General features: G+C 47.8%; 1 protein-coding gene across 4 annotated transcripts in view; it reads right to left on the bottom strand.

Moving 5' to 3' along the window:
* The window catches only part of Itsn1 (intersectin 1), a 189439-nt gene that overhangs the window by 47813 nt on the left and 116327 nt on the right, over positions 1-25299 (bottom strand). For 2 of the 4 annotated variants that reach the window (XM_087899147.1, XM_087899151.1), the window contains 9 exons: positions 21733-21980; positions 19774-19933; positions 16789-16994; positions 15960-16042; positions 12118-12284; positions 9270-9315; positions 7333-7454; positions 2271-2388; positions 729-920 (listed from right to left, as the gene is read on the bottom strand). In XM_087899147.1, coding sequence (XP_087755273.1) covers positions 729-920; positions 2271-2388; positions 7333-7454; positions 9270-9315; positions 12118-12284; positions 15960-16042; positions 16789-16994; positions 19774-19933; positions 21733-21980 — 1342 coding nt within the window. The remainder of the gene's footprint in view (positions 1-728; positions 921-2270; positions 2389-7332; positions 7455-9269; positions 9316-12117; positions 12285-15959; positions 16043-16788; positions 16995-19773; positions 19934-21732; positions 21981-25299) is intronic. The other 2 variants (XM_087899157.1, XM_087899163.1) reach the window with 1 other exon arrangement.

Here is a 25299-nt window from a genome sequence, read left to right on the forward strand (position 1 = left end):
GTAATTGATTGATTTTTATTAAAAGGCTAAAATACACATTTAAAAATAATCTCCAAACCACTGAGAGCACCTGTGTAAAGGCAGGGCAGTCAGTCTGAGTGAGTAGGAAAGCCACAAAAGGACCCACCGCCCTGTGCACTTTTGCCATTTTGCTCCTGTCTCTGCACGTAATGACTCAGACATTGCGATCACATGCAACTAAGATAAAATGAGGTAAACTGCTCTGCAGTGAGTTCTTCTACTCAGAAGGCAGTAGGTGATCATGCTGCAAGTCACATGATCAAGGCTGCATCTCCCATCATCCCTCTGGGCAGTGATATGGGATAGTGGGTCTCTTTGAGGACTTTCAAGCCTGAGGGGGGGGTGGACAACATATGATTCCTAGAAAAAGGAGGAAAACAACACATAAGCCAAACAAAACAATGTGCAAAATTCAAGCTAGGAAAATGAGTCAGGCATGTACACAGCATGGTGCCAAAATGATTTAAAAAAAAAGAAAAGAAAAAAGAAAGGGGGGGAGGGGGCATGCTACAGAAGGAATGAAATTTAAAAACAAAACAACCCCACGGACTAGCCTTGCATCACAGAAGGTCTTCAAAGAGACTGTTCAAATGCAGCAGTGGTCTGGCTTCCAGGTCTGCAAGCCAGGCTCGGCAGAATCAGAGCAATGCTGCATGTCTTATGGGAAGAGGCCAGGAGGCCAGGAAGAGAGCCGCCAGGGCACTTACATTGCTGGCTTGGGTCCATGTCCGTGGTCAGCTTCACATAATTGGATGGGAAGAGCCCGACCTGCCCGTTGACTTCTCCTTTCCACCAGTCGGGGTCCTCCTTGTTGAGGACGTTGATGATCTGGCCCTTGCTGAAGGCCAGCTCGTCATCGTTCTGTGCGGTGTAATCGTACATCCCGATCACTTGGCACACTGCGGGAGACAGGGCTGTGTGAGCAGCTGAGCAGCCCAGTGGCACGTGTGCAGCAGCAGGTACATTCCCGGGTCAGAGGGGGCGAGTGAGGAGAGCGGGACCTCACTTTACGTGGTGTGGCAATAGAGGAAGATGAAGGACTACATTTTTAAGATTTTACCCTTTCTTAAATGTCATAACGTCTTCACAGTGCTTGTCAGCAGACAAGGGAACCTTGAGCGTGGTGGAGGGACTTACAGCGCTGACTGCCGGGGGCCAGAGCACGTGCCTGTACCTGTCTGTATCTTATTCTTTTGTGATGCTGAAGATTGATCCCAGGCCACAAGCACAGCACGCTAGACAAGTGCTAGACAGCCCTGGACCTGGTCATTCTAAAGGTGGAATACGGCTCTCACTTGGTCTGTGAACATTTCCGAATCTCAGTGAAAAGAGAAACCAGTGCTTTATTTAGGAGGCGATTCTGCTATATGTTCATGTCTCAGAGACAACCACACCTCAAGAACAACTTTCCTTTGCTTTTAATCCCACAGTCTCACTGCCTGGCATCTTCATTCTTAACCAACAACCTATATGCAGTTTCAGGGCTCTCAAACTCTCCAGCTAAGAGAAGAGAATCCTTCTGCAGATGGTGTGGGACTTGCAAGCTGATAGGAGCTGATAGGAGAGGGTTCTGCCAAGTCTCCCAGAGGACAGCAGATTCAGATGGTACCCCATCCCGCTACTGCCCACACAAGGCCTCAGCTCATGCAAAGGGGACAAGTTGGGGACCAGGGCTCAGACACAACATTTTAGGACCTGACATTTCTTGCAAGGACAACAAGCTTAAAGCCAGTTTCACAGGAGACATATAAAACAGACATCCAATCACAAAGTGATGATGGAGCAAAACGTCCACAATCTCCATAGGGGTCACTAAGTCTAGGTGACTCTTCCACAGTTAACTCACTGTCTTAGATCAGAAAAAGGGCAAGCCAGCTGCAGCCCTCTGCCTTTGCCTGCCTTCTAGGAAAGACATAATAATGTCCTGCCACTCAGTGAGCCTCCTCTCTCCCCAGCAGATGTCACGAGTTTGTTTTAGGGGCCTTTCTGTTGCCTTGTCCAGTGGCCCAAACCCCAGGGTAAAGAGCTGAAAAGAAATCAGAGAAATCTGGCTTTAATGTCACAGCGTCCCCAAGTGCCCAGCACAGAAAGGCTACAGAGATGCTTGGAGCTTTTGAAAAACATATTCCCAGTCACACACTAGCTGTCGGTCAGAGCCAGCAAGCACAAAAGCTAAGCACATGAGACAATCACACGAGACATTGGATGAGAAACCTGAGTGGAAGCGGAGCGACCCGCAGGTGCCTTACCTGCCGGCAGCGCTGCAGACTTGGGTAGCTCGGTTGGGGTGATTTTGCTTGTTCCAGGGCTTAGAAGTTTGACATAATTTGCTGGGAACCAGCCTATCTGGCGCTTTTTCCCTCGAGCCTAAGAAGAAAATCATAACGTTTTATAACAAAAGCCCATCTTTCTCACACAACCTGCTTTGTAGCAGGGCATTGTACAACACTCACACTGAGCTGAGGTACAAAGGGATACAAACTGCTGCAGAAATCAAACATGGCCGTTCCATTCAAACTGCGGCAGAGTTGATCAGCAGAGCTGGACTATGTAGATCACACATTCAGGACATTCTGTAATGTAGTTAAGACAGAAAGCTAAGGGCTGGAGCGATGGCTTAGGGTTCAGAGCACTGGCTCTTCTGGAGGACCAAGGTTCAATTCCCAGCCCCACTGGCACCTTACAGTTGTCTGTAATTCCAGTTCTGGGGGATCTGACACCTTCTCTGGCCTCCACGGGCACTAGGCATGCAAGCGGTGCACAGACATATATTTAGGCAATGCGCATACACATACAGATAAAATTATTTTTAATAAGATGGAAAACTAGTTAACAATTTACTGCTACATCAGGTAATGCAGATGAATGCTCAAGAAGACCTGGGCACCTCAGATGCCTTGGTCTACAGGACAGCTCCTGAGGCTACAGTGTTGTTATTCTTGATTTTGAGATGCCTAAATTGAGCTTGAAAAGAGACATGACAGTCCCAGGGCTACAGACTCACTACCATGCCTGAGTTCTCTACGTAGATGTCAGACAACACATAGCGTCCACAGAACACAAGCGTTCAACTTGATGCTGTTTCAAAACCATCCGGCTCTCAGATGGCGGCAAGATTTTCCCGCTGTCTTAGTTCCCCAGCATCACGCACATTACCGACTGGCACCCTCCTGCACTTCAAAGCCTGATTCAGCCCAAGAGCCCTCTACTGAGCATTTTTACAGTATCAGAAACGGCACAAATGTGGAGGCATGAAGACGCAAGAGGCTATCCTTGTCTATTCCTACTGTCAGGAGAAAAAACACCACACAAACACACGTGCGCTTGCACACAGACAAACACACACACGGACGCACACACGCGTGCCTCCAGAAGAAATCTGATAAAAATATCTGTCAAGGCAGAAGATTTAGTTCAGCGGTTAAGAGCACTGGCTGCTTTCTTGAGGACCTGGGTTCAGTTCCCAGCACCCTCATGGCAACTAACCACTGTCTGCAATTCCAGTTCAAGAGGATTGGATACGTTCTTCTGGCCTCCATGAACACCAAGCACACACATGGCACACACACATACATGACTGTGACACCTATTCCCCAAATAGATAAATAAAACCGATACCACCACCTCACACCTCTGCCCTCCACTCACCAGGTCATGAAGGAGGAGAGGCTGGGTTAGCTCTAATGCATAGCTAAGATTTGGTTGGTCAGATAGAAGTCATGTCCTTGGCTCCAGGACTGCCTCGCTGTGCATGGTGAATCTGCTGAAGAGCGCTGTGTCTGTTTAGCTACTCCCGCTCTACACAGCTGTACAGTGCACTGCCACACGGCTCCCGGACTCTTCTGCCCCACCCCTAGCTTTACAGGGGCAGGAGCTGAACTCCTTCCCATTCTCTGCTGTGTCCATGCTGAGAGTCTCTGTAAGGGACATATCCTGGACACAGCAAGCCAACTACTTTTCTGTGAGGGCCAGAGCTACTTACCACTGTGTTGATGTGCCAGGGGTATGAGGGCTAAACTAAAATACATGCTTCTTTAAGGAGTCGAGCCAGAGACAATCCCGAGTGTGGAAACAAAACAAGCGTGAGTCTAAGTTACAGCCCAGCACTGACTGATGTCCACCTAAGACCAGCCCCCACGGTCGGAGGAGAGTGTGCTGGTGGTTCTAAAAGCCCTTCTAGCCCTTGAGGAATCAGAGGCCCGTGGGAAGGAATGCCATGACCCACTGCAGGAGGCCCAAAGCCCAGGGGTATGGCTGTCCCAGACAAACTGTCAGATGGGACAGAGTGGGCATGCAGCTGCGAAGGGAAGTAGAGGCAGGTTCACAGGGATGGTGAAGAAAGGCGGAAGGACTCATGAGAATGCTCTGAACAGGAGAATGCACGGACCAGAGGCAAGCGGCAGTCAAGACACAGATGCACAGGGATGGCTGGCTGGACTGAGTAGCCTTCTCTATCTATCATGGTCACATTCAAAAGCAGAATGGGAGCCAGGACTGGGGCCACAAGCCTGCAATCCTAGCATCTGAGTCCAGCCTGGGCTACACAGCGAGACTCCGCCTGAAAAACAAGTTGAGGCTGGGAGTGGTAGTGTACGGCTTCAGTCCCAGCACTTGGGAGGCACGGGCTGGTCTATATGGTGAGCTCCAGGCCAGCCAAGGCTCCACAGTGAGACAGTGTCTACAACGAAAGAGTAAGAAAGGAACACTGCAGCTCCCTACTCCTCACAGAAAGTAGAACGGATTTCTCGGACCCAGCGTTGGACTCCTCAACAAGTATTCTGCCTCTGGCCAGGATCTCTGGCCAGGGCTCTTCTGGCTGCCCACCAGACAGCTCCCTGTGTAAGCCTACCGTGAGTCACGCTACAGACTATGGCTTTTCTTCTGGCCGAGAGCATTTCTTTCCTCCTATGTGCAGCTCAGCACAGTATGGGTCCTCCTTCCTCATTCGGGAATGGCCCGGACAAGCTGTGAGCAGAGAAGCACGTACGGCTGGGGAGCTGCAGACAGCCCTTCTCCTCCCCAAGGACGCTCCCTCTGCGCTCACCACATGGTCAACACCCAGCCTCCTGTCTCAGACGTATCTGTCTGTCACAGCATCCTGCTCAGAGCCACACGAAAACTGGCTAATGTGATAAGCAGACTGTGGGCACATCACGATGGCAGAGTTATCACGGGCTCATTCTATAGGGACACTGGGTTCTTACAAGGGTGCTGCTATAAATTACCAGCTCACAAGTGGGGACCTCCTGTGTTATGTAGCAGGCCCCAGTGCTAGACTAAGGAGAAACACTATGCATCCCTTGTATACTAACCCGGACAGCTGCTGGGCACTCAGCCCTTTGGCAGGCCACTAAGGAATGCCTATGTGGTGAGCTGTGGCCCACACTCTCCTTCATGAAGGTAGGAATGCCAATGGAACGAAGCCAGGTGGAGCCTGCAGTCCCAGACTGGTGTTCACTGAGTGAGAAGAAGATGGAGGGCGGGAGCAAGGCATTTCCTGTGTAAGAGCCAGCAGGCCAGCCTCTTAGGTACATCTGCTCCTATGTGCGGACATGCGTGTATGGTGGTTCCAGCCTCTTAGGTACATCTGCTCCTATGTGCGGACATGCGTGTATGGTGGTTCCAGCCTCTCATGTACCTCTGCTCCTATGTGCGAACATGCGTGTATGGTGGCTCCAGCCTCTTATGTACATCTGCTCCTATGTGCGGACATGTGTGTATGGTGGCTCCAGCCTCTTATGTATATCTGCTCCTACGTGTAGACATGTGTGTATGGTGGCTCCAGGACTCCCAGAGATTTGAAACACAAGGAGAGTCCAGTCTCATCTTCACTAGTAATGGTGGAGCACACTTAACTCCCAATAACAAGGACAGAGCACAGAATGTGCCTGCACTGTTTACGAGGACCCCCTGCTAATGTCTACCCCAGCTGCCCCACCATCTGTGGGTCCCCTCTACCTCGGCATCCCTTCTAGCCTCCTCACCCCTCACCCCCTCTCTTGTCATTTGTTCCTGAACCACTTGACTATCAGGTTCTCACATCACAGCTCTTAAAAAAAATCTATTTGTGGTATGTGTGTGTGTGTACCCAAAGAGGCCAGACGAGGTCATCACATCCCCTGGAGCTAAAACTCCAGGCTGTTAGCTGCCTGATGTGGGTACCAGAAACCTATTTCAGGTCTTAATCAGAGTCATTTCTGTAGTCCCCAAACCATGGTTCTTTAACCTAACATATTTCAATATGTAATATCAATATTTCAAAATCAATATTTCAGAGCTAAAACTCCAGGCTGTTAGCTGCCTGATGTGGGTACCAGAAACCTATTTCAGGTCTTAATCAGAGTCATTTCTGTAGTCCCCAAACCATGGTTCTTTAACCTAACATATTTCAATATGTAATATCAATATTTCAAAATCAATATTTCAGGCATGTGTTAAAAAAATGAACCACAGTAGAAAAAACTGAGCTGTAGACTGACTGTGCTTTAGGAAAGTCAGCAATGCTGTAGTAATTTGATCTGGCCCGGCCTCTACTCTCCTGCCCTGGCTTCCGTTCACACAGAGTCCGGGGGAGACTCTGATATTGCCACTATCTCTTTTACCCCCTTTATATAGGTTTAGTCGTCGATGTTTTGAAGCGTGCAGTCCTTCCCTGTGCTATTTAGTTCAATATCCTTCACTCTGTATTACTGTTTGCTCAGGATTAGACTCGGTTGGTACAATTCAGTTGACATGGAATGGATGCTGTGACCTTACTAGGCAGCGTTTTGCATGAATATCGACCATTTGTCCCTACTGGTGATGGCCATTTTAATCACCTGACTAGACAGTACCCAGTTCTCAACTGTGTTACCATTGTATGCTTTCAAATAACAAGCAGTGTGGTGTCCTATGACCATCCTAACTGTCTACCGTGATACACAATTATAACCCTCCTACAATATCTTTGTGTCTGGAAGTGAGAGTTAAAGGAGGTACCTGGAACGGTGAAATGAGTAACGCGATTTCGATACACACCAGCACGGAAAACAACATGATGAGCAGATGTGGCCTGTATGGAAGGACATCCGCCATGTTGGCACGTGTTAAATTACTCCTAACGAAACACTACTTCTGTGTTCCAGGAGGACACATGAGGATGTCTCTATGCATTCCCTGCTCTGGGAACCAGACACAGGAGACACAGGAGTCCCTCGACAGGTGCAGGGCCAGACAATGACACTCTTTGTATTTTGCAGTGAAATACTGTTCCTTGAGACTTTGCAAATTTGCGCCTGGACAGAGATTTTTTACATAAACAAAGACACTAACCTGCAGTTCTCCTTCCCACCATCCACCTGGGTTCTTTTTCCGGATCAAAATCAGCTGACCAGGAGCCAGGGTGAGTTGTTCAGGACCAGTAGCAGTGTAGGAAGCAATAACCTGGGCAATTTCTGAAAAACAAGATCAAATGTTGTGCCGTACTGTCAGAGCGGGGGAAGGAGTTCCCAGGATGACAGCCGTCTCCCAGGACCAGAGGCACCCGTGGCTTGGCCTCTCCTGGAAGACAGGGCCAACACATCTCTCCATTCAGCTCAGGCTTCCGTGGGCCCCTCACATCTCCTGACTCACCAGCTCCCTGCCATGAAGTTCCAACCTGCCTGTCCTGTGCTTCCTGTCAAATCCCACAGTTACTATGAACCCTGTTGAAGGGCCAGGTGCCTGCTACCCCCAGCTCTGGGAATCTCAAGGATGTTTCCCTCTGCTTGGACACTAATAGGAGAAATTTGATTTTCCTCAGGAACCTGCAGCTCACTTACACGTGGCTTAGGACTGTGCAACAGTCAAATCAGCCATGGCTCACATTCTAGGAGCTATCCATGCATTTATGGTTTCCATCACAGAACCATTAGTTTAACTTCTTTTTATTCTAAGTTACAAGAGGAACAGAGTTATGAGAGCTTAATCAAAAATAGTAATTCTGTATAGAAATAAAGCATGCAAATAGTTCTATAGTTTTCCTGAATCTTAAAGGTCCTTTGAGAACACTCCCGGCAGGACAACAGCTGAGACGCTGAGGCTGCATCTTCCTGCATGCATACGGAACACTGTTCACTCTTCTGCACTCACCCGTCTCAATGAGCCCGAAAGAGAAGAAAGGATAGAAAAGATGGCAGGAAGGAGTAATGAAACACAGAAAGACAGAAAGAGAGGGGGTGGGAGAGGCCCCAAGCTCTAACAGCTACTGTTCCACTGTGTCCAGAGCAGGAATGAGATCCTGCCCCTTTAACAAGCCCCTATTACTCTGTCCTGCAATCTGAGGCTGGCCACCACAGTGGGAGGGGCTGCTTGGGGCTTCAGAAAACTCAGGAAGGCAAAAGGCCTGGAGCTCAGCTCATGGCCAGTCTGGCTCCAGCCAAGAGCTTGAGCAGGGATGAGGACACTCCTCTGGCAAGCCAAGGACAAGTTCTAGATTCCAAGTTTTTCATTTGGAGACAGTCCCAATTAGCGTCCTATTTGGCACCAACTGTCTCTGCTCCTCAAAGGACCTGGCATACGGGCCAACGATCTGCCCTAGCATTCTGAAGAGCCCATATCCCCGAGCGGCTTGCTAGTGTCAGGGTAGAGCGAGGCCCACCTGAGCACTGTATGAAATACTGGACCCTCTGCAATGACAGATGTTGAGAGTGAAGACAATTCCCAGAAAGAGCAGATTCAGCCATGTGCTCTGGCTATGTGAGCCCAACAGGAGCTGAGCATGTAGCTCCTCTAGCTCAGCAGTGTCCATTCAGATCTATAATTTCCTAAGGATATGACAGCAAAATAGCGCCAATGACCTTGGTTGGGAAGACGGGCCAGACCAGCCATGCCATTTCACAGCTGCTTCCTTCCCTTTCATTCCACTATTAATAGAACATGTGATTTTGCTTAAATAAACTACAAATCCAGCTTCTGAGGCATGCCTTTCATTTTGTGCCTTCAGTGTTTGCCGGGGAAAACCACCTGATGCTAAATGGATGAAACCCACCATGTGGTGCAGTCTACTGCAACTCTGCTCACCACGGCTGGTGCCACCGGGGCTTCGTGGGCATCCGCCCCTGCAGTCTGACGGCTTCCCACCGCTCCCCACACTTGCAGCCACCCATGCACTGTCAGGGGAGATTCCTTCACCTCTACTTAGATTTCTGGCTGCAGTAAACAAAGATTGGGAACTACTACCAAGTGCATTCATTGACGCTGAAACACAGGTGTTGGGGTTTGTAACTTACCAGGTTTTTTTCCTAAACTCCCTGTTTTCCCAGCAGTTCCAGAGCCCTTAAAACAGAGCAGAAGGTCTCATTTGCATGCTGAAGAGGTGATCACACAACTTAAGAAAATGATTAACAACACAACCCCACTAGAGTCCTTAAATCCCTCTTTTCATTGGGGGAACATGGGAGCACATCTATCGGGAGACGGTGCAAACAGGAGGCCTTTACTCTGTGACAGGGCAAACGTGTAGTCCTGCAGGCCTGGAGGCTCAGGCTCAGGCGACACACGGCACAGGCACGCCCTGATTCCGGGCGAATGCAGCATCAGGCCCCGCGACAGGACGATGCTCCCCTCACAGTTCCCGGTACCTCTGCATGGCTAGACAGGAGGCTCCTGCAGACCAGGGCCCACATTCAGACTCAACACATGGAAGCACTGATGTTTCACTCACTCTTTTCACACTAGGATTTAAGGACTGAACTAGCATCGGGAGGAGGGATCCCACCCTTCCCCCTCACTGCTCTCCTGCACAGTGTTTCTACCCAATTTCACACTGTCTGGGCACCGACATTTCTCTCTCTATGCTGGAAGCACAATTGTAGAAGCAAACCATGTTTGCTTCCCAACTACTGAGTGTTCCAGAAACACTCTGGGGTTGAATTCCTCCCTGATAGCCATGGAACTTTAACCCAGCTGAGTCAGCCAGTAGAGACCATGAGAGCCAGGACAGGGGCCAGAATCTAATCTGTGTGACAAAGTGCTTTATTGTCAATTAATGCTCCCCCTTGAGTGCCTACCCTTGTAGTAAATTAAGCATTTCAATGGAAATAAAGCGAAGGATTTAATAAACCAAGACAGTCACTGTAAAGATAAAAATGTGCATTATGCCAACAAGGAACCCATTTTATCAATGCTGCTATATTTCTTGCCACTGAAATCAAATGACCACTGAAGAGAAACAGTTTGAAATGAATTTTTATTCTAACTAGTGAGTTTTAATTAATGAGCACAATTATAAACTATCAATTTTCTTGCTATTTTTATGGCCTAAATATCAAATAAAGAATAGCAATGAAAGAATCAGTTACTTCCCGTATGTGGGCTTATAATAATTCCCCATGTTCCACATGCAGAGGAAAGCAATGGACACTGCCCAGCCACAAGCCAGGGGTCTCCATCATCTTCCCTTGGAGAAGCCGCGGGGAGGAAGGGACGGAAGGGCAGCTCCTCAGCCCAAGGGCCCAGCCTGGTGTCCCCACCAGAGTGTACTGTTTCCTTTGAAGTTTGTAGGAAGCTTTGCTCTCACACTGAACTTTGTATTTTTATTGTCATTTGAGTATATTTGATCTAAAAATCTTAACCGGTAGTTATCCCATAGCCAATAATTTAATAACTGACGGCAGTGGCAGGAAACTCCTCACAGTCAGCTGGCCTTTCAAAGCCAGCACATGCTGTTCCTGTTTAAGGGTTTCAGATGCTTTCAGACAGAAAGCTGTGATTTATTAAAATATAATGTAAGAAGTAGCCTTTACATTTTTCAGTTAACAGCTTATTTTTCTTATGTTACTTTAATATGTATCAAGACTATCTTTGTATACATCCATCCATCTATCTATCTATCTATCTATCTATCTATCTATCTATCTATCTATCTATCTACCTACCTACCTACCTACATATACAGGAAACTTCAGTAAAATGTCAATGAATAAATTACAAATAAGTTTAAATGCCAACCAAATGGTCTTTTGTATCCCACCTGTTTCAAAAGAGGACCTCACTTAAGAGTTTTTGTGTCTCACAGCAGGAACTGGAGCATCCTACCCCTGAAATACCAGCTGCATAATCTAAGGCCAACTTGCGGCCCAGAGAAGCGCTGGAGTTTCCCTTTCTAGGTCTCAGGACTCCACAGGCCAGCTTCTGACACGGGAAAATGACTTCTCCCCGGCTTCTTTGCAAACGCCCAGAAGTTAGCAAGTTGCTCTCCTACCACAGCAAGCATTGTAACTCAGAGTTTGAAAGCGCACAGAATCGTTCCTGGGGTGGGAAGGCCAGTGCAAGTGTACTGCAGAAGTCTCTGGTCCATCCTCACCAAAGCCACTAGGAGCCCAAGGGCCTAGAGAAGAAGCCCGTGCGCACTCCCTGCCTGGCATTTAAGCAACAACGAGTGCCTTTTCCACCCACTTATTCTCAGTGATGCAGCTCCACAGGTCCTGCAGTTTCTCTCTCAGACCCGAGGAGATGTGAGGGGGAAAGAAAACAGCTACGGATTTACTGTCCTTAAAAAAACCCAGGTTCATTCCTGTTGGTTTGTCTCTATGAGTCTATTAAAAAGCTATGATCATGCCACGAAAATCCCTTAACTTGAACTTGGCCTCTATAAAACCCTCCAACCCCAACCATTTCATTAAGTTTGCACCAACTCAAGACCACATTCTATGCAATCAGATATCTAAGGATAGTGGCATTGCCCCAAACGTACCAACCTCTTGGAACTTAATGTCTTTGTACTGTGAGACAAAACACAGAGCTGAACCAGAACACCTTCATTTACAGCCAAGGGCTGCTGTGCATCTAAAAGCTAACGGCCATGCAGAGCTAATCAAGTAATTGTAAACTGGTTACTGGTAGGAACACCAACTCTGCACACTGGAACAGAGCAATGAGGAGAGCCCTGGTGCAGTCTCCACTTAACCCCGGAGTTCTGCATGGAGGAAGCACCAAAGGACACGGTCAGACACTTCAGTTACCACAGCAATCCAGAGCTCAGCAGAACCCAACAGTGTTCCACGGTCAAACATCAACTCCCCGCCAAGAGAACCACCACACAGAGAGAGGGAGAGCAAACAGTTAATGTGGGTTTACCTCTGAATCTTTAAGCCTCACATAGTTAGAAGGGAAGACTCCGGACTTGTCGCCCACCGTGCCCGTCCACCAGTCACCATCTTTCTTGGTAACCAAAATCACATCCCCTTGCTGAAAGGTTAAATCTCCTTGCTCAGAACTCTCGTAAGTGTACATGGCAATAAATTCTGGAGAAATATTGAGATACGAAGAGAGCTTGATTGTTTAAAGATATCCCAGACAGCTTTGCAAAAGCAAATTTATGATTCAGGAAGTCAGGGTGAGATCCATTCAAGAAAAACTAGCCACAGATTAAAACACAGGGCTGTGCCATTCCTGGGCTCCACTTCCCCACTGCCTATACACATGCAGTGTAGGCAGAGAGGAACCTCTGTGAGGATCCAGCTGCAGGAACACAAACCAAAGGCACTGTACATTTCCTGACTGAGCATCAAGAATGATCTATGATCTATTTACATATGTCGCCTCTTTAAATAAAAAATGTTTCTCATTTAGCTTTAGCTAATGTTGATTGCCTACTTTGTGCTATGTACAGGGTAGGGCGTGCTCACATGCAGGCTCTTGGCGTGCAAATATTTCTATATACAAATATTTGTATGCAAATATTTCAGATACACTTCACCCTTTATATCAATCAAATGATACGCTTTTCGCTATTTAATTCCTCGAGTGAATGTCTGAGACATATATTGTCGTGTATATAAATGGTTGGGGACTGTTTAAGAATTAAACAGTAGGCATTGGTTACGGCTGGACATCTGCTTGTCACTCAAGTTGCATAATCAGGTATGGGGATTGATGACCCAAGGAAAGAGCCAATCGTTTCTAACAAGCTTATTAGCAATTATTCCTCATGTGGTTTCGTCTCAAGGAGTAAGCGCTGGTGTTCTCTAGGGACTCCAGTTGGAGAGGTATAATCCACAGGAACGTCTCCCTGTAACTCTAAGGAGAACTCTGCTTTGCTTTGAATTAACCCTGAGGCTCAGAACAAAGTCATAGTCAAGATCACAGGACACAAAAATTCTAGTCATTAAGTACAGAAGATTTACAGAAAGAGGTGTATGTTTCTTCTTTCTATGTTTTATCCACTTTGTCCTAGGCCTTTATACATTTTTAGAAAGTAGTATAAAAATCAAGTTTTTCATAAAGCTTACTCTCAGGACAGCCTGTATTGTTACACTGTAACATAGCTTACATGAGTCAATACCCATCAAAGCAGAGTGCAAGGCTGGCTAGCAGCTGGAACTTTGGTATAGAGATCTCCACTGGCCAATCTCACATTTATTATGTTTGTGGCTCATCTGGAGGTCAGATGGCAGGGTCAGCAGTCGGGTCTCCCCTCCACTGTGGAGCTGGGAATCACATTCGGGCTGTCAGGCTCGGCTGCCGAGTCGTCTTGGCAGCCCCTCCCTGACTATCGTGAACACCTTTGTCCTAATGAAAACTGAAGTACACAGAACCAAACCCCTAGGGTCTGAACCACAAAGATCTCCCTCAGAGGACCGGTGACCTGTGTTTGAGCCAGCACGGACTGCTAGATCCACAGCTGACCGGGGTCACCCAGCTGCCCTTGGGCCTCCCTGGTAACGTGAAGCTCCACAGTTAACACTGAGAAACCATAGCATGCCCGCAGAGATCGCAGCTCTAACAGGGCATTCTCCTTTCACTCTCGCACGTACTTGATGTCTCAGTATTCTGGACACTGACGGTCATGTCTGCCCCCGTTCACCGCTCACTACCATCCGGCCACTTCTGACAGGGTTCTGGGCATTCTGTATCTTTTCCAGATTATCCAATATATAAATCACCCTCTCTAAATCCATTTAAAATTTTGGAGTATCTTTCAAAATGTTTAGGAAACTCAGAAGTGGGAGCGCTAGCTGAGCGCAATGCCGCAAACGTAAGGGGCCTGCAGGGACTGAGCATGCCCCGCTCCATCCTGCACAAGGCTGTGGGAAGCCAGAGTCCAGGAGAGAATTCAGGGGGCTCCCAGCAGGCTCCCCTTTCAGGAGACACTAAAGAGATAGGCACAGGCCAGTTCCAAGCCACTACTTTGACCTATCCAAATGGATAATTGAAATCTACAGTTTAAATGAGATGATGCTTAATGTATTATTAACAAGAGGCTCATTAATCTATCGGTAGCCTTTCTCAGAATTTCCACTGTCAGTGTGCTCCTGTAAGCTCTCCTTCCACGAGGCCAGCAAGCTTTCCCGGCTTTTCTAATGCCCAGACAGCCACCACCTAGGTAGGAACTGCCTCTGCTCTGCGGCCTGACTGGAAGAGTGAGTGAGGGTCTGCTGTGACCTACTTCTTAAGACCTCACGTGCTGCAGTCTCTGTACATGTTCCTTCCACACCGCTGTCAGATGAGAACGTTTACTGCTCTAACTGCCTCTCCCAGCAAGCAAGGACACGAGGCAAACAGAAAAGGGGCGGGCATTGACTGGCTTTCATTCTAAAAGCTTTATACATTTTATCTCATAATCCCTATAATAATTTCCACGGAAAAGGATGATAATTATGCCCACTTCACAGATGAAGTTGAGGCATGACTGAGACTACATAATTACTATGAGAGAGCCAAAATATGAATTTTCCCCCTCTAGTGAGACCTGTTGACAGATAATACACAAGATTGCTGTTGTTGTTTTGTTTTGAGGAAGAGGTAAAATTTGCTTTTAATTAGGCCGAAGGCATGCTATATCAAAAAAGAGATTTTTGCCTTTTTCTAGTAGTGCTAAAATAATTATTTAGAAAGTATGAATGTACAAAGATGATTATCCTAATAGAGTTAACATAATAATACACAGTCATATAAAAATAAAAATAATAGTTATGTGGAAAATGTTGGAATTTTTTTAGTAGTGATGAAGTTTTGTAACTATGCCTATAAACTAAGCAATTTATTTTAAATTATTTTTAAAAGGCTTAAGAATGTACTAGTGCTCCTGGGAGTCGGAACTAGTGGTAACCCTTCATTTGTGCTGCCTCCGCTGAAGCAGTTATTCCAAGAACTTGATTTTCCACTGGCCAAGTTTCCAAGGAACGCAGCTTCGCCACAGTGCATGAAGTACATTCTATCGTTACATATGGATTCCAGACACCGTGAGAAGATCACCACACCCCTCCGCTGACATCTCTCACTATGGAGCCTGCTCACTGTCACACAGAGCTTAGCTCAGGTGGCCCCGGTCAGCGAGTACCAGGTAATGACTGCAGTGAGCGTGGAGAAGACCAGTGAGGCCTCAATTATATAGATCTGGGTCATTTTTAAAACCTTAAAATAATGCCTCCTTCTACAGCCTGGCACATAACAAAAATCAGAAGGGAAAGGCAATTAATCATTTGTGTAGTAAACACTGAAAACCAATGTTTCAGGCCTAAATAATCCGGCTTGGCCATTCACACAGCACAGAGAAGCGATCCGCTTCTGCTGGGTGTTCTGAGAGCTTCCGTGGACTGTGCAGTCAGTCTAAAGCGATACAATTATTCATGCAAATCAGACAAGAGGGCTACATGGGGAAGCAAGGCCGTGATTGACACATGCTCAGGACTTGACCCTTAGTGCATGCAGTGGGCTTCCCTCACTGCCAGGCATAATTAGAGAATCCAGTTTTGGATGGTTACTGCCTCAAGCACTATTTTGAGAGGACTTCGTGAAGTAGTTTATAGAAAGAGCTCCATCTCTGCTTTACCTCAGAGTTCAGGAGGAGGAATCAAAACTTACAGCCTGTTTAAAAGTGAACCTGTTAAAAGTGAACCAAGTCATTACGATCATTTCAGTCTGCACCGAATAATGTGCTCAGCCTCCTATGGAGCTTAACATACTCAGGGCCTCACCTTCTCCAGGAACGGCTGGCTTGGCTGCCGGGGAAGCCACTCTCTTTAGGCTAGCAGGACTTTCTGCAGGGCCAGTATCGATGCTGCAAGAAGGGGAGGAAAGAACATTTAAAATCTCACCTGAGAGTGCCAAACAACACTGGTTTTTCTCTTTGAAAGCTAGGAAAAATCACAGCTGTAGCAGCCAGCAGTAATTGGGCTCGGACACAATGAGAGCGCTAGAGGCATGAGTGACCACACTACTCCCACTGACTACACAGGACACACAAGCCCACACCGCCGCTTCTCCCACTGACTACACAGGACACACAAGCCCACACCGCCGCTTCTCCCACTGACTACACAGGACAGACAAGCTCAATGCTAGTCTCTTCAGCACTGACTAGCAGATGTCATGTGGTATTTCTGTTAGTGGTGTTCCCTTAGAACTCCCAGCTGGTTCTGGACATCCTTACGTGTTGGAATAAACAATAGCAACCTTGTGGGTTCTATGCCACATGCACACGCTAATGAAGAAAGCCATTTACTCATTCTTCCACTGACACCCCAAATGCCTTGATCTTAAGTATTTGCATGTATTCAGCACTGTACTGGGTACTAAGCAGAAAGAGTCACATCCCAATCAGTTCAGGGATTCCTAGACAGGTCAGTGCACAGCATGACACAAAGGTTTCCCCGACAGAAGAAAGCAATGGCTCACGTCCTTCACACACACATTCTAACTTTTTAGAGGACAGTCGTCCTGCGGCTCCCACCAATGAATCTTAACTAGCGCAAACAATAATTTCTAATATGGTTTTCATCAAATAGAAGCAGATAAATAAAGTACCTTGAAGCTTTCCTGACGGGACCTGAAATGAGTTTCACGTAAGACTTGGGGAACCAACCCTTGTGACCTTGAACTTCTCCAAACCACCACATGTCTTGCTGTTCCAGAACGGTGATGACATCATTTTTGTTAAAATTTAAGTGGTTGTCTTTTTTGGCTCTCCAAGGATACAGGGCTTGTGCTTGCAGCCCTTCCACTTTTTCACCCTTGTGTGGAATGACATAAAGACCTGTGTTACACCACTGCGGTTTCTTATCAACCAAGACAGATGTGCAAAGAGCGCACACACAGCCAGAGACACTGCCTCTGCCTGGCACGAGCGCTAGGCACCTTGTGGCTTCTCCGCAACTGTGCATCTTAAACGTGGAGACAAAACTGCCAGCTTCTCCCAGAGCCCCTGTCCAGCCTCCCTTCCTCAGAGGCACTAGCCGTGTGTCTTTTACATTTCACCGTAATGGGGCAGGCACTTTAGGAGCTGAATGGGATTTTGTGGGTGGACACGTGTAAACAGGCCATGCACTGGGCTGTGCTTGTTTCTCCCCCAGAAGTCTAGGCATTGTAGGGTTTTAAGGTGAAGAAAACATCACTTCTCCTCTCTCCACATAGTTTGGGATAAGCATTTTATTAACCTTAAAGTGTTATAAGTCCCCCTAGTAAGGAACTTAGTGTACAAGGAAGAGATAAAAACAGCTAAATATATCATTTGGAGGAGCAAGATACACTGCACAAAAGGTCTCCTGCTTCACTGCGGGACCAGAGAGGCAAGGACAAAGCCTGCCTCGGGACCCCAGGTCCAGTTTTACAGGGCAAGAGGCGGGCCTTGAGGGACGAGAAGCATTCTGAGAGCCAGTGCTGCAGAAGGGCACCCCAGGCCAAAGGCACAGCACAGGCACAGGCCTTGAGGTGGCAGGCTGAGCGCACTGCAGGTGGTCCAGGAGAAGAAGCAGGATCCGGGGCTGTGGGCAGTGGGGCAGGAGACAAGGCTGCAAAGGCAGGTGAGGCTCTTATTATCTATTTAGAAATCATGACGATAACTTAAAGAAATCAAACAAGCCCCACTTCAACTGTCCACGTAAATGGATAAAGAACAACAGTTAAGGCGCAAGGAGAGTTGGTCCAGAGTTGTCTGCGCTTGACTGAAGTGATTTTATTTCTGCGTTAAGATCTGACTGGGCAAAACAGGAAACTTGAAACTTGGTCAGTAGCATCCATGAGTGTGTCCGTGACCTCTAACCCTTGCTCTGTGTGGATTCTTACCTCCCTATACTTACACATTTTGACTCTCTTTCACATTAGCCCCAAGACCACTATTCTTTGCCTCCCATTTCCCCCTTGCCCACTGATCCACAGAGCTTCCACCTGGCCTAGTCCGCCCAACTGCTTTAGGACTTCCAGGCCAGAATGGAAGGGAAGCCATTTGCTCTGCGTCTTTACAAGTCTGGATGTCTCCCTTGGCACTCCTTCCCTGTGTGGGGTTTCTGAGGCAGCCCGGGGTCAGACAAGATTGCAATGCGAGGGCTGAACCCCAGATTCAACTCCCGTGACACTTAGGCAATGGACGGACTTCTCCAAGTCTCAGTTTCCACATCTCCCAAGAGGGTGGCACTCTTCTGAGGCGGCCGTATGTTCAGAAAGCCCTCTGCAGTCGCCGCTGTGCTTGCGACAACAGTCAGAAGGCTACAGCACCATGATCTCTAGTCCTGGGCTAGGCAGCATGGCCAGAGAGTGGAGAGCGCGGTCACCAGGGGACCCTCTCCACTCCGCAGGCCCCAGGGCTTGCACTGACTGATGCTGTCACTGTGTGACCTCTCTGCTCCACCCCTCACAAACCAGCAGAGTCCTCATGGTTCAACTTCCTCTTACCTCACCGCACTCCGGATGACTTTCCCTGTCTTTCAGTCACCAAGAGACGGCCCTACAGGACGGCCTCTTCTCTGCCCTCAGCACCCTTTGAGGACACATGAGTACCTCAGTCCTTCACGAGTTTAAATCTCGCTCTTGGCTCCACAGCTCTCACTCACGCCTCACCCACAGCACCGCCTTGGTGGCTGAGCACCGACGGGATATGCTTAAGTGCCCAGTGTGGGCAGAAGCAAAGGCCTACTGTGCAGCCACCCTTCCCCACGGCTCCCTTTAGGGAACTGGCTGCTTCTCCCATGTCTGCTGTCCCTGACGGCCTCCAACCCCAGGATCTCACTATGTTTGCTATAGTTCGGCTCCCATCTTCCATCTCCTTCCAGACCCATGTTCTGTCAGTCTCCCAGACAGCGCTAGTCGGACGTCCCGCTTCCACTACCTCACACTCACTTCTCACTAGACTCTTCTCTCCTTCCTGTTCTGCTGTTTTCCCACTTCTGTGGCTTGGACAGAGAACTCAGCAGGGTCCAGGTTTTCACACAGAGTGCCCTCATCAGTAGCTCCAATCTTCTTGCACACCACTGCCCCATGGATCTGCCTGGTCTCTCCTCCAATTTAAGATTTTCCAGAACAGAAACTCTCTGCAATCTCCTGGGGCCTCCCTGTTTGATTGATTGATCTCATTTCATCATCATTATTGCATTAGCCTAAAGACAAGTGTTCACAGTAACGACCCCTGTGCTTTCAGAAACACTGTTCTCCAGCGGGTTTCCCATTAGCCTGAAATCGGCCTGCCTTCTCCAGGAAGGACCAAGTGGGTAGAAGGGGGTAGCCCAACGGACCAACCTAGAACTTTCTTTATGCACTCCGACTCTCCCCATGAGAGTACTGATACCTTTTTAATTGATCAGCATTGCAGCTCTGGTGTCATTCTTTCAATGCAGCTTCTCAGACAGACACGGGCAAAACAGTTTAAGCCCTCTGAACTCTGAGGATTACGGTAAGTCTCAGGTTTCTGAACTGGTTCAGTCGGCCACCCCAGTTTCATAGGTGGAGACTACTGAAGCGGCTGATGTAAACGCTAGTCGCAGACCACACTCATTTCATGCCCTCATCGACTGCCCCTACCTGGCCCAGGACGGGAGATGGGGATGAGCCAGTGGCTGTGGCTGGTGTAAAGGCCGATCTCTGCCTTAACTGGCCAGCGCTGGGCACAGTGAGAGAAGGCTGGGCTGCCCATGCATCCCAGTTATCCGTTTCCGGTTTCTCGCTTGTGCTGGTGGGCCACCTAGAAGGAAAGGCATGTCGTGAGCAGTAGGCACTTGCTAGTGCCCTGGCATTACAGGGCAATCAATCACAGTTCTGTGGGCTTCTCTAGTTGAGAAGAGAGAGGACAGAAAAGAATGCTGGGCTCGGGTTTGACTCTGCTGCATACACTACAGCGCCCCTCAGGCTGATTAGAAGGCTGTTCTTTCTCTCAACCTGAGTTCTCTAGAACAATGCCCAAACACTCTGGATTAGTTGCGAGGGTCCCCTGGATCAGCAGGCAGGAAACGCTCACAAGCACTAAAATTACCACGACAGCTAAGTAAGAAGGAAGTGTCCCACAGCAAACACCTGCTCAGATGCCCAGAACCACAGCAGCCACAAGGGGTACACCCAGCAGGCTAGGTGTCCTGTCTCAGGACAGTCCCAGTGCTGTGATTGTATATTTTCAGTACATGCGCTCAAGGGTAGATCTGAATGTAAATGCTGGTTATAGCTTTCTAAGACCTATAAGCAAATAGGAAAATCAAAGTACCCCCCCCCCCCCGAGACTGCCCATTTTGATGTTTTGGTTTGGAAAGATGCTTTTATGTACATCAGAAAACTTATACACCACAGAACTCCTAAGGGAGGGGTAGTGATCTGGTTTACAGAGGAAATAAAACCAATCAATGACAAAAATAAAAAATGACATCAGGGCTGGGACTAGAGCCTGCCTCGCGCAGTGCCCAATGCCCCAGACTCTGCCCTAGCACCACACACGGTAGGTTTGGAGGCCTTGGTAGAAGCTCAAGATCATGTGATGAGTTTGAGGTTAGTCTGGGCTATAAGAGGCCCTGCCTCAATAAACAACCATGGTACCAACTCTATATTCTAACTGGAGCTTCACTTTGGGAAGCCAAGAGCTTTTCAAATAAGACCCAAAAAAGTAGGGTTAGTCTGATTTAGTGCTCAGCCAGTGGAAGGCCAATCTTACGCAGACGTTCCCAGGACATTCTTCAGCACCTTCACCTTTATCTGAAAGTACAGGCGATTCCTCGCACCCTTCCCTCGGCTTCTCCCTGTCCTTGGTCACTACTCTCCTCTTCCCGTTTGTTTCACCCGACCTTTCTCTAAAAATATGCCTGGATTCCTTGTCTTCAGCACTGTTTCTTCTGAAAGGTTATTTGACTTGAAAAGAAATTTAAATCCTTCCTACTCACACCCTTACTGCACAGTAGTTTGAAATATTTTTGGACAGCTGTACATGTAGGTCATGGACCACAAACGGAGGTCTAGGCGGTGGCTTCATCTATCATTTGAAACTGAATGCAATTTCCCGACGACAGGGGCATGCACCCTTCTCTACACTGCCCATTTGTTCAAGGTTAGCAGCAGCAGAAAGCGTCCACAGAAACCACTTTCTGTCTTGTTCCAAACCACATGACTGGCTGCAATTTTTGCTCCTTGCTAACAAAACAGTGTCATTTCCCAGCCTGCAGGAAATAACTGAATATTTTGCTGACTGACACAAATGTCAGCAGAGATTAGAAGGAAGTTGTACTTCTCCATTTCTTCCTCCAAAATGAACGATACAGATGAATGATGGGACAAAGCACAGATGGCTTTCTTTTGTACCCTGGTAAACTGCTGTTTGCCAATGTTATTATTAAATCTGGCTTGGAGGTCAAGGACCCCAACTTGTCAGTAGGCCAGTCAGAGGAATGAACACATGCCATGCCCTTTCAAAGACGAACAACTCAAGACTCTACAAACTGGAAGAAGAAAATGATGACTAAGTTTGGATTTCAAACCTGTCAAAGACAGCATGTGAACACGTACGTGGAACTGAAGTCTGCCCAGTTGTTGGGGGTTGTAGAGGGCTCAGAGGAGGCCACTGGCAAAGGAGCGGGGGTCTCACGCAGAGCCAGTTTGGGGACAGGGGCAGATGTCAGATCAGTCACTGGTTTGGCTGGAGTGGGAACCTCATTTTCTGGAATCTTCTCTGCATAGTTTGCAGGGAACCATCCTGTCTTTCCTTTCAGTTCTCCTCCAAGCCACCCTGGCTCTCCAGTTTGGCTTTCATCCACCTGTGGGAAGTCACAATGTTTCACTGAAATGAAAAGTCGTTAGCCCTTGAACACATCCATCACTCCACCGCAACACAGCCACAAGGCTCTGCCCAGGACTGACACACAGCACAGACGTCCAGAAAAGTGACAAAGCCTGTTCTACTCTGCACCGCACCCCCACCCCCACCCCGAGTTCCTGACCACAGCTCAGATAAAGCACCTCAGGTCCTTGAACATTCCGCATTTTGAATTGATCTGACACTTCTCCACTCAGAAGCCACGCAATCATTAAAAATAATTTGACTTAGGTTCATTACTTCAAACAAAGAGTGCAGCCAACATAAGGTTAGTATTCTTAAAAACCCTACTAACTAAGCAATTTTTTTTTTTTTTTTTTTTAGAATAAGGACAAGGAGGATAGAAAACAACAGCCGTAGCTGGTTTTGCTGGGAAGCAAAGCTGACCCATGTGTTTAGAGGAAATGAAAGTTATTTACAGTCATCATCAGTTTTAGTCAAACTATAATTTTCTTTTGTACAAACTAAATTTTAGAATCCATGAAATCACACAAAGAGTAGGGCCTTTTGTTTAAAATTTTCCGAGGGGGTCATCTACTGTGCCAAATGCTTGTGTTTAACCTCATTTCTGCCCCAAAGGAATTATTCAAAATGGCCCAAGCCATCCTACATGTCCCTAGTTACTTCACTGGCTTATGAGCAGTGGGGATGCTCTGGAGGACGCCACGCTCCCGATTAGAAAGCCGGCTCCAGGACCAGAGTCCAAGGAGTTCTATTCTCACACCACACAATGGCCTGGAGCTGACGCCATCCAACACTTCCCTAGACACTCAGGTGGCTTTTCAGAACACACAGGAATAGGGTAGGTCTAAACATCGAACTTGAACCAAACTTGGGTCCTCTGAAGGGCAGCACGTGATCTTAACCATTGAGCCATCTCTCCAGCCTCAAAGAGGAGGACTCTCAGGCCATGTAAAGGGTTTCCAAGGGCAGTGGGTTGGCTTTACAGTTTGATAGCTGCTGTTCACACTCACATGGCACACACACGCCTCCCTAGCCGCGCACACTCACATGGCACACACATGCTTCCCTAACTTTTCCCCTTTTCTGGGCAGCCCTGGTCATTTCATTTCTCCACAGGAAGATTTGTAAGAATTCTGCTTCCTATTTGGATTCCCTTGAGGCTGAACTGCAATGAGGGCTGCTCTGCCCTCCTGGGTTTGTTTCCTGGCGGTGTCATCGTACACCGCCACACTGCTGGGCCCTGGAAACACAGCCGCTCCTCCCTGAGCAGGCTCAACGGTCAAGCTCTTCGACCTCCAGCTCAGGACGGAAGGAAATGTCAAGTAGTTATGAGTTTATATCAGACACAAAGGATGGTGGACCTGCAGTGATGGCGCGGGCCCTGCATTCAGACGGCCTCAACTGTCAGTCCAGGTTCTGTGGCTATTAACTGTGCACGCTGGAGGACTCAGCGTCTTTGTCTAGCACGCTCATTTTAGTGTGGTGCTTTGAGAACTGATACATCTTTGTTGTTTTGGAGACAGGGTTTCTCTGTAGCCCTGGCTGTCTTGGAACTCCCTCTGCAGACCAGGCTGGCCTGGAACTCAGAGATCCGCCTGCTTCTGCCTCCCAAGTGCAGGCACTGAAAGTGTGTGTCACCACTCCCGGCTTCTGATAAATCTTTATAACTCTGCCTGGTACGCATAAAAGTTTAACAACACAGCTTTAAAATCCAACTCTGACTTTATACGATGTTCTCATATCTGGACTTTGGTCTTGCTTTTCGATCTAGTTCACTCAAAACAAGCTTTGGTTCTCTGCTCCGGACGCCTGTCTGGAACCCTGGCTCTGGTTAACTTCTTGCCACGTCATCTCCTACAGGGACCCATGCGATATCTGACTACTGTCTGTCTGGAACTCTCACTGCCACAAACGCCAACTGCTTCATCTCACCGTGGATACAAGGAATGAGATCAGAAGTCCTGAGGCAATGTCCGGCCCTAAGGAACCACACCCGGTCTGTCACCCGCAGAAGCCCCACTGCCCCACTAAACATCCTCTGGAGCTAGAGGGACCTCTTGGCTGCTGGATGTGGTTCCAGTTCCCAGCACATACAGAGGACTGTGGATCGCTACCGCTACCCTTTCTGTGAGTTTACCTCCAGATAAATAAACCTTTTTATACTCCATTTCCTGGCTACTTCGGAACTCTTTTGAACACCAACAACCCTATCTTAAAAAAAAAAAAGCTATGAAAACAAGAAATATTTCTCCTTGGATTTGGAACACTTTGCCCAATATGCCAATCAGTTCCGAAAAACTGTGAGCCTACGACAGACCGAGAAGTGAAGTGCATAATTTATGGCATGGCAGACCCAGGGTCTATCCCACTCACCCCAGTTTCTTTACAAGTAATTCTGACAGAACATCATGGAATTGAAGCACAGACTCTAGGTTCTACTTACATTTCTGGGGTTTGGGTTCAGAGCAATTCGACAATACTAACTATTCATGTATATTCATCTGCTGAATGTAAAAGTCAAATGTGCCAAAAGTCAAATGTGCACAGTGGCCAGTCCAGATTTAAATCAATGTGGTTAATGTTTAAAGTCTAATGGCTACATGCACCCTGGCCTCCATTTCACTAGGTAGCTTTGGTTTTTCTTAAATTTCCAACTTGGTTCCAGAGGAAGTGCTGCTGGTACATTTGGGTCCTGAACGACACTCTTGGCTGTGTGCCAACAGGATGACACTATTGAGAGGTGGGACCTTCAGGAGATGGAGCCCAGTGAGATATTGTTAGGTTTGGGGGTTATATGACTTTGTAGGGGGACTGTGGGACTCTGATCCATTCCTCACCCCTCCTGCCCCGGGGTACATTATCCAACTGTCCTTTGAACTCTTAATTTTTTTAACTTAAAAAGTTATTGTGTGTCTATGTGCACATAGGCACATATGTCCACTTGTCCTTAGAGGCTAGAAGAGGGCATCAGATCCCTTGCAGATCTGATGGATTAAAGATGGGTAAGAGTTGTCTGTCGGCCAGGCAGTGGGGGCACACACCCCTAATCCCAGCACTCAGGAGGCAGAAGCAGGCAGATCTCTGAGTTCAAGGCCAGCCTGGTCTACAGAGTGAGTTCCAGGACAGCCAGGGCTACACAGTAAAACCAACCCTGTCTTTAAAAAAAAAAGGGGGGGGGGAGAGAGAGAGAGAGAGAGAGAGAAGAAAAAAGTGTCTGCCATGGTTGCTGGGAACTGACTTGGGTCTTTTGGAAGAGTTGGGTAACTCTCTCTCTGCTGTCCCCTCTGCCACGCCCA

The sequence above is a fragment of the Myodes glareolus genome, chromosome 2 (genome assembly GCF_982192425.1).
Source record: "Myodes glareolus chromosome 2, mMyoGla1.1, whole genome shotgun sequence".
Classification (NCBI taxonomy): domain Eukaryota; kingdom Metazoa; phylum Chordata; class Mammalia; order Rodentia; family Cricetidae; genus Myodes; species Myodes glareolus.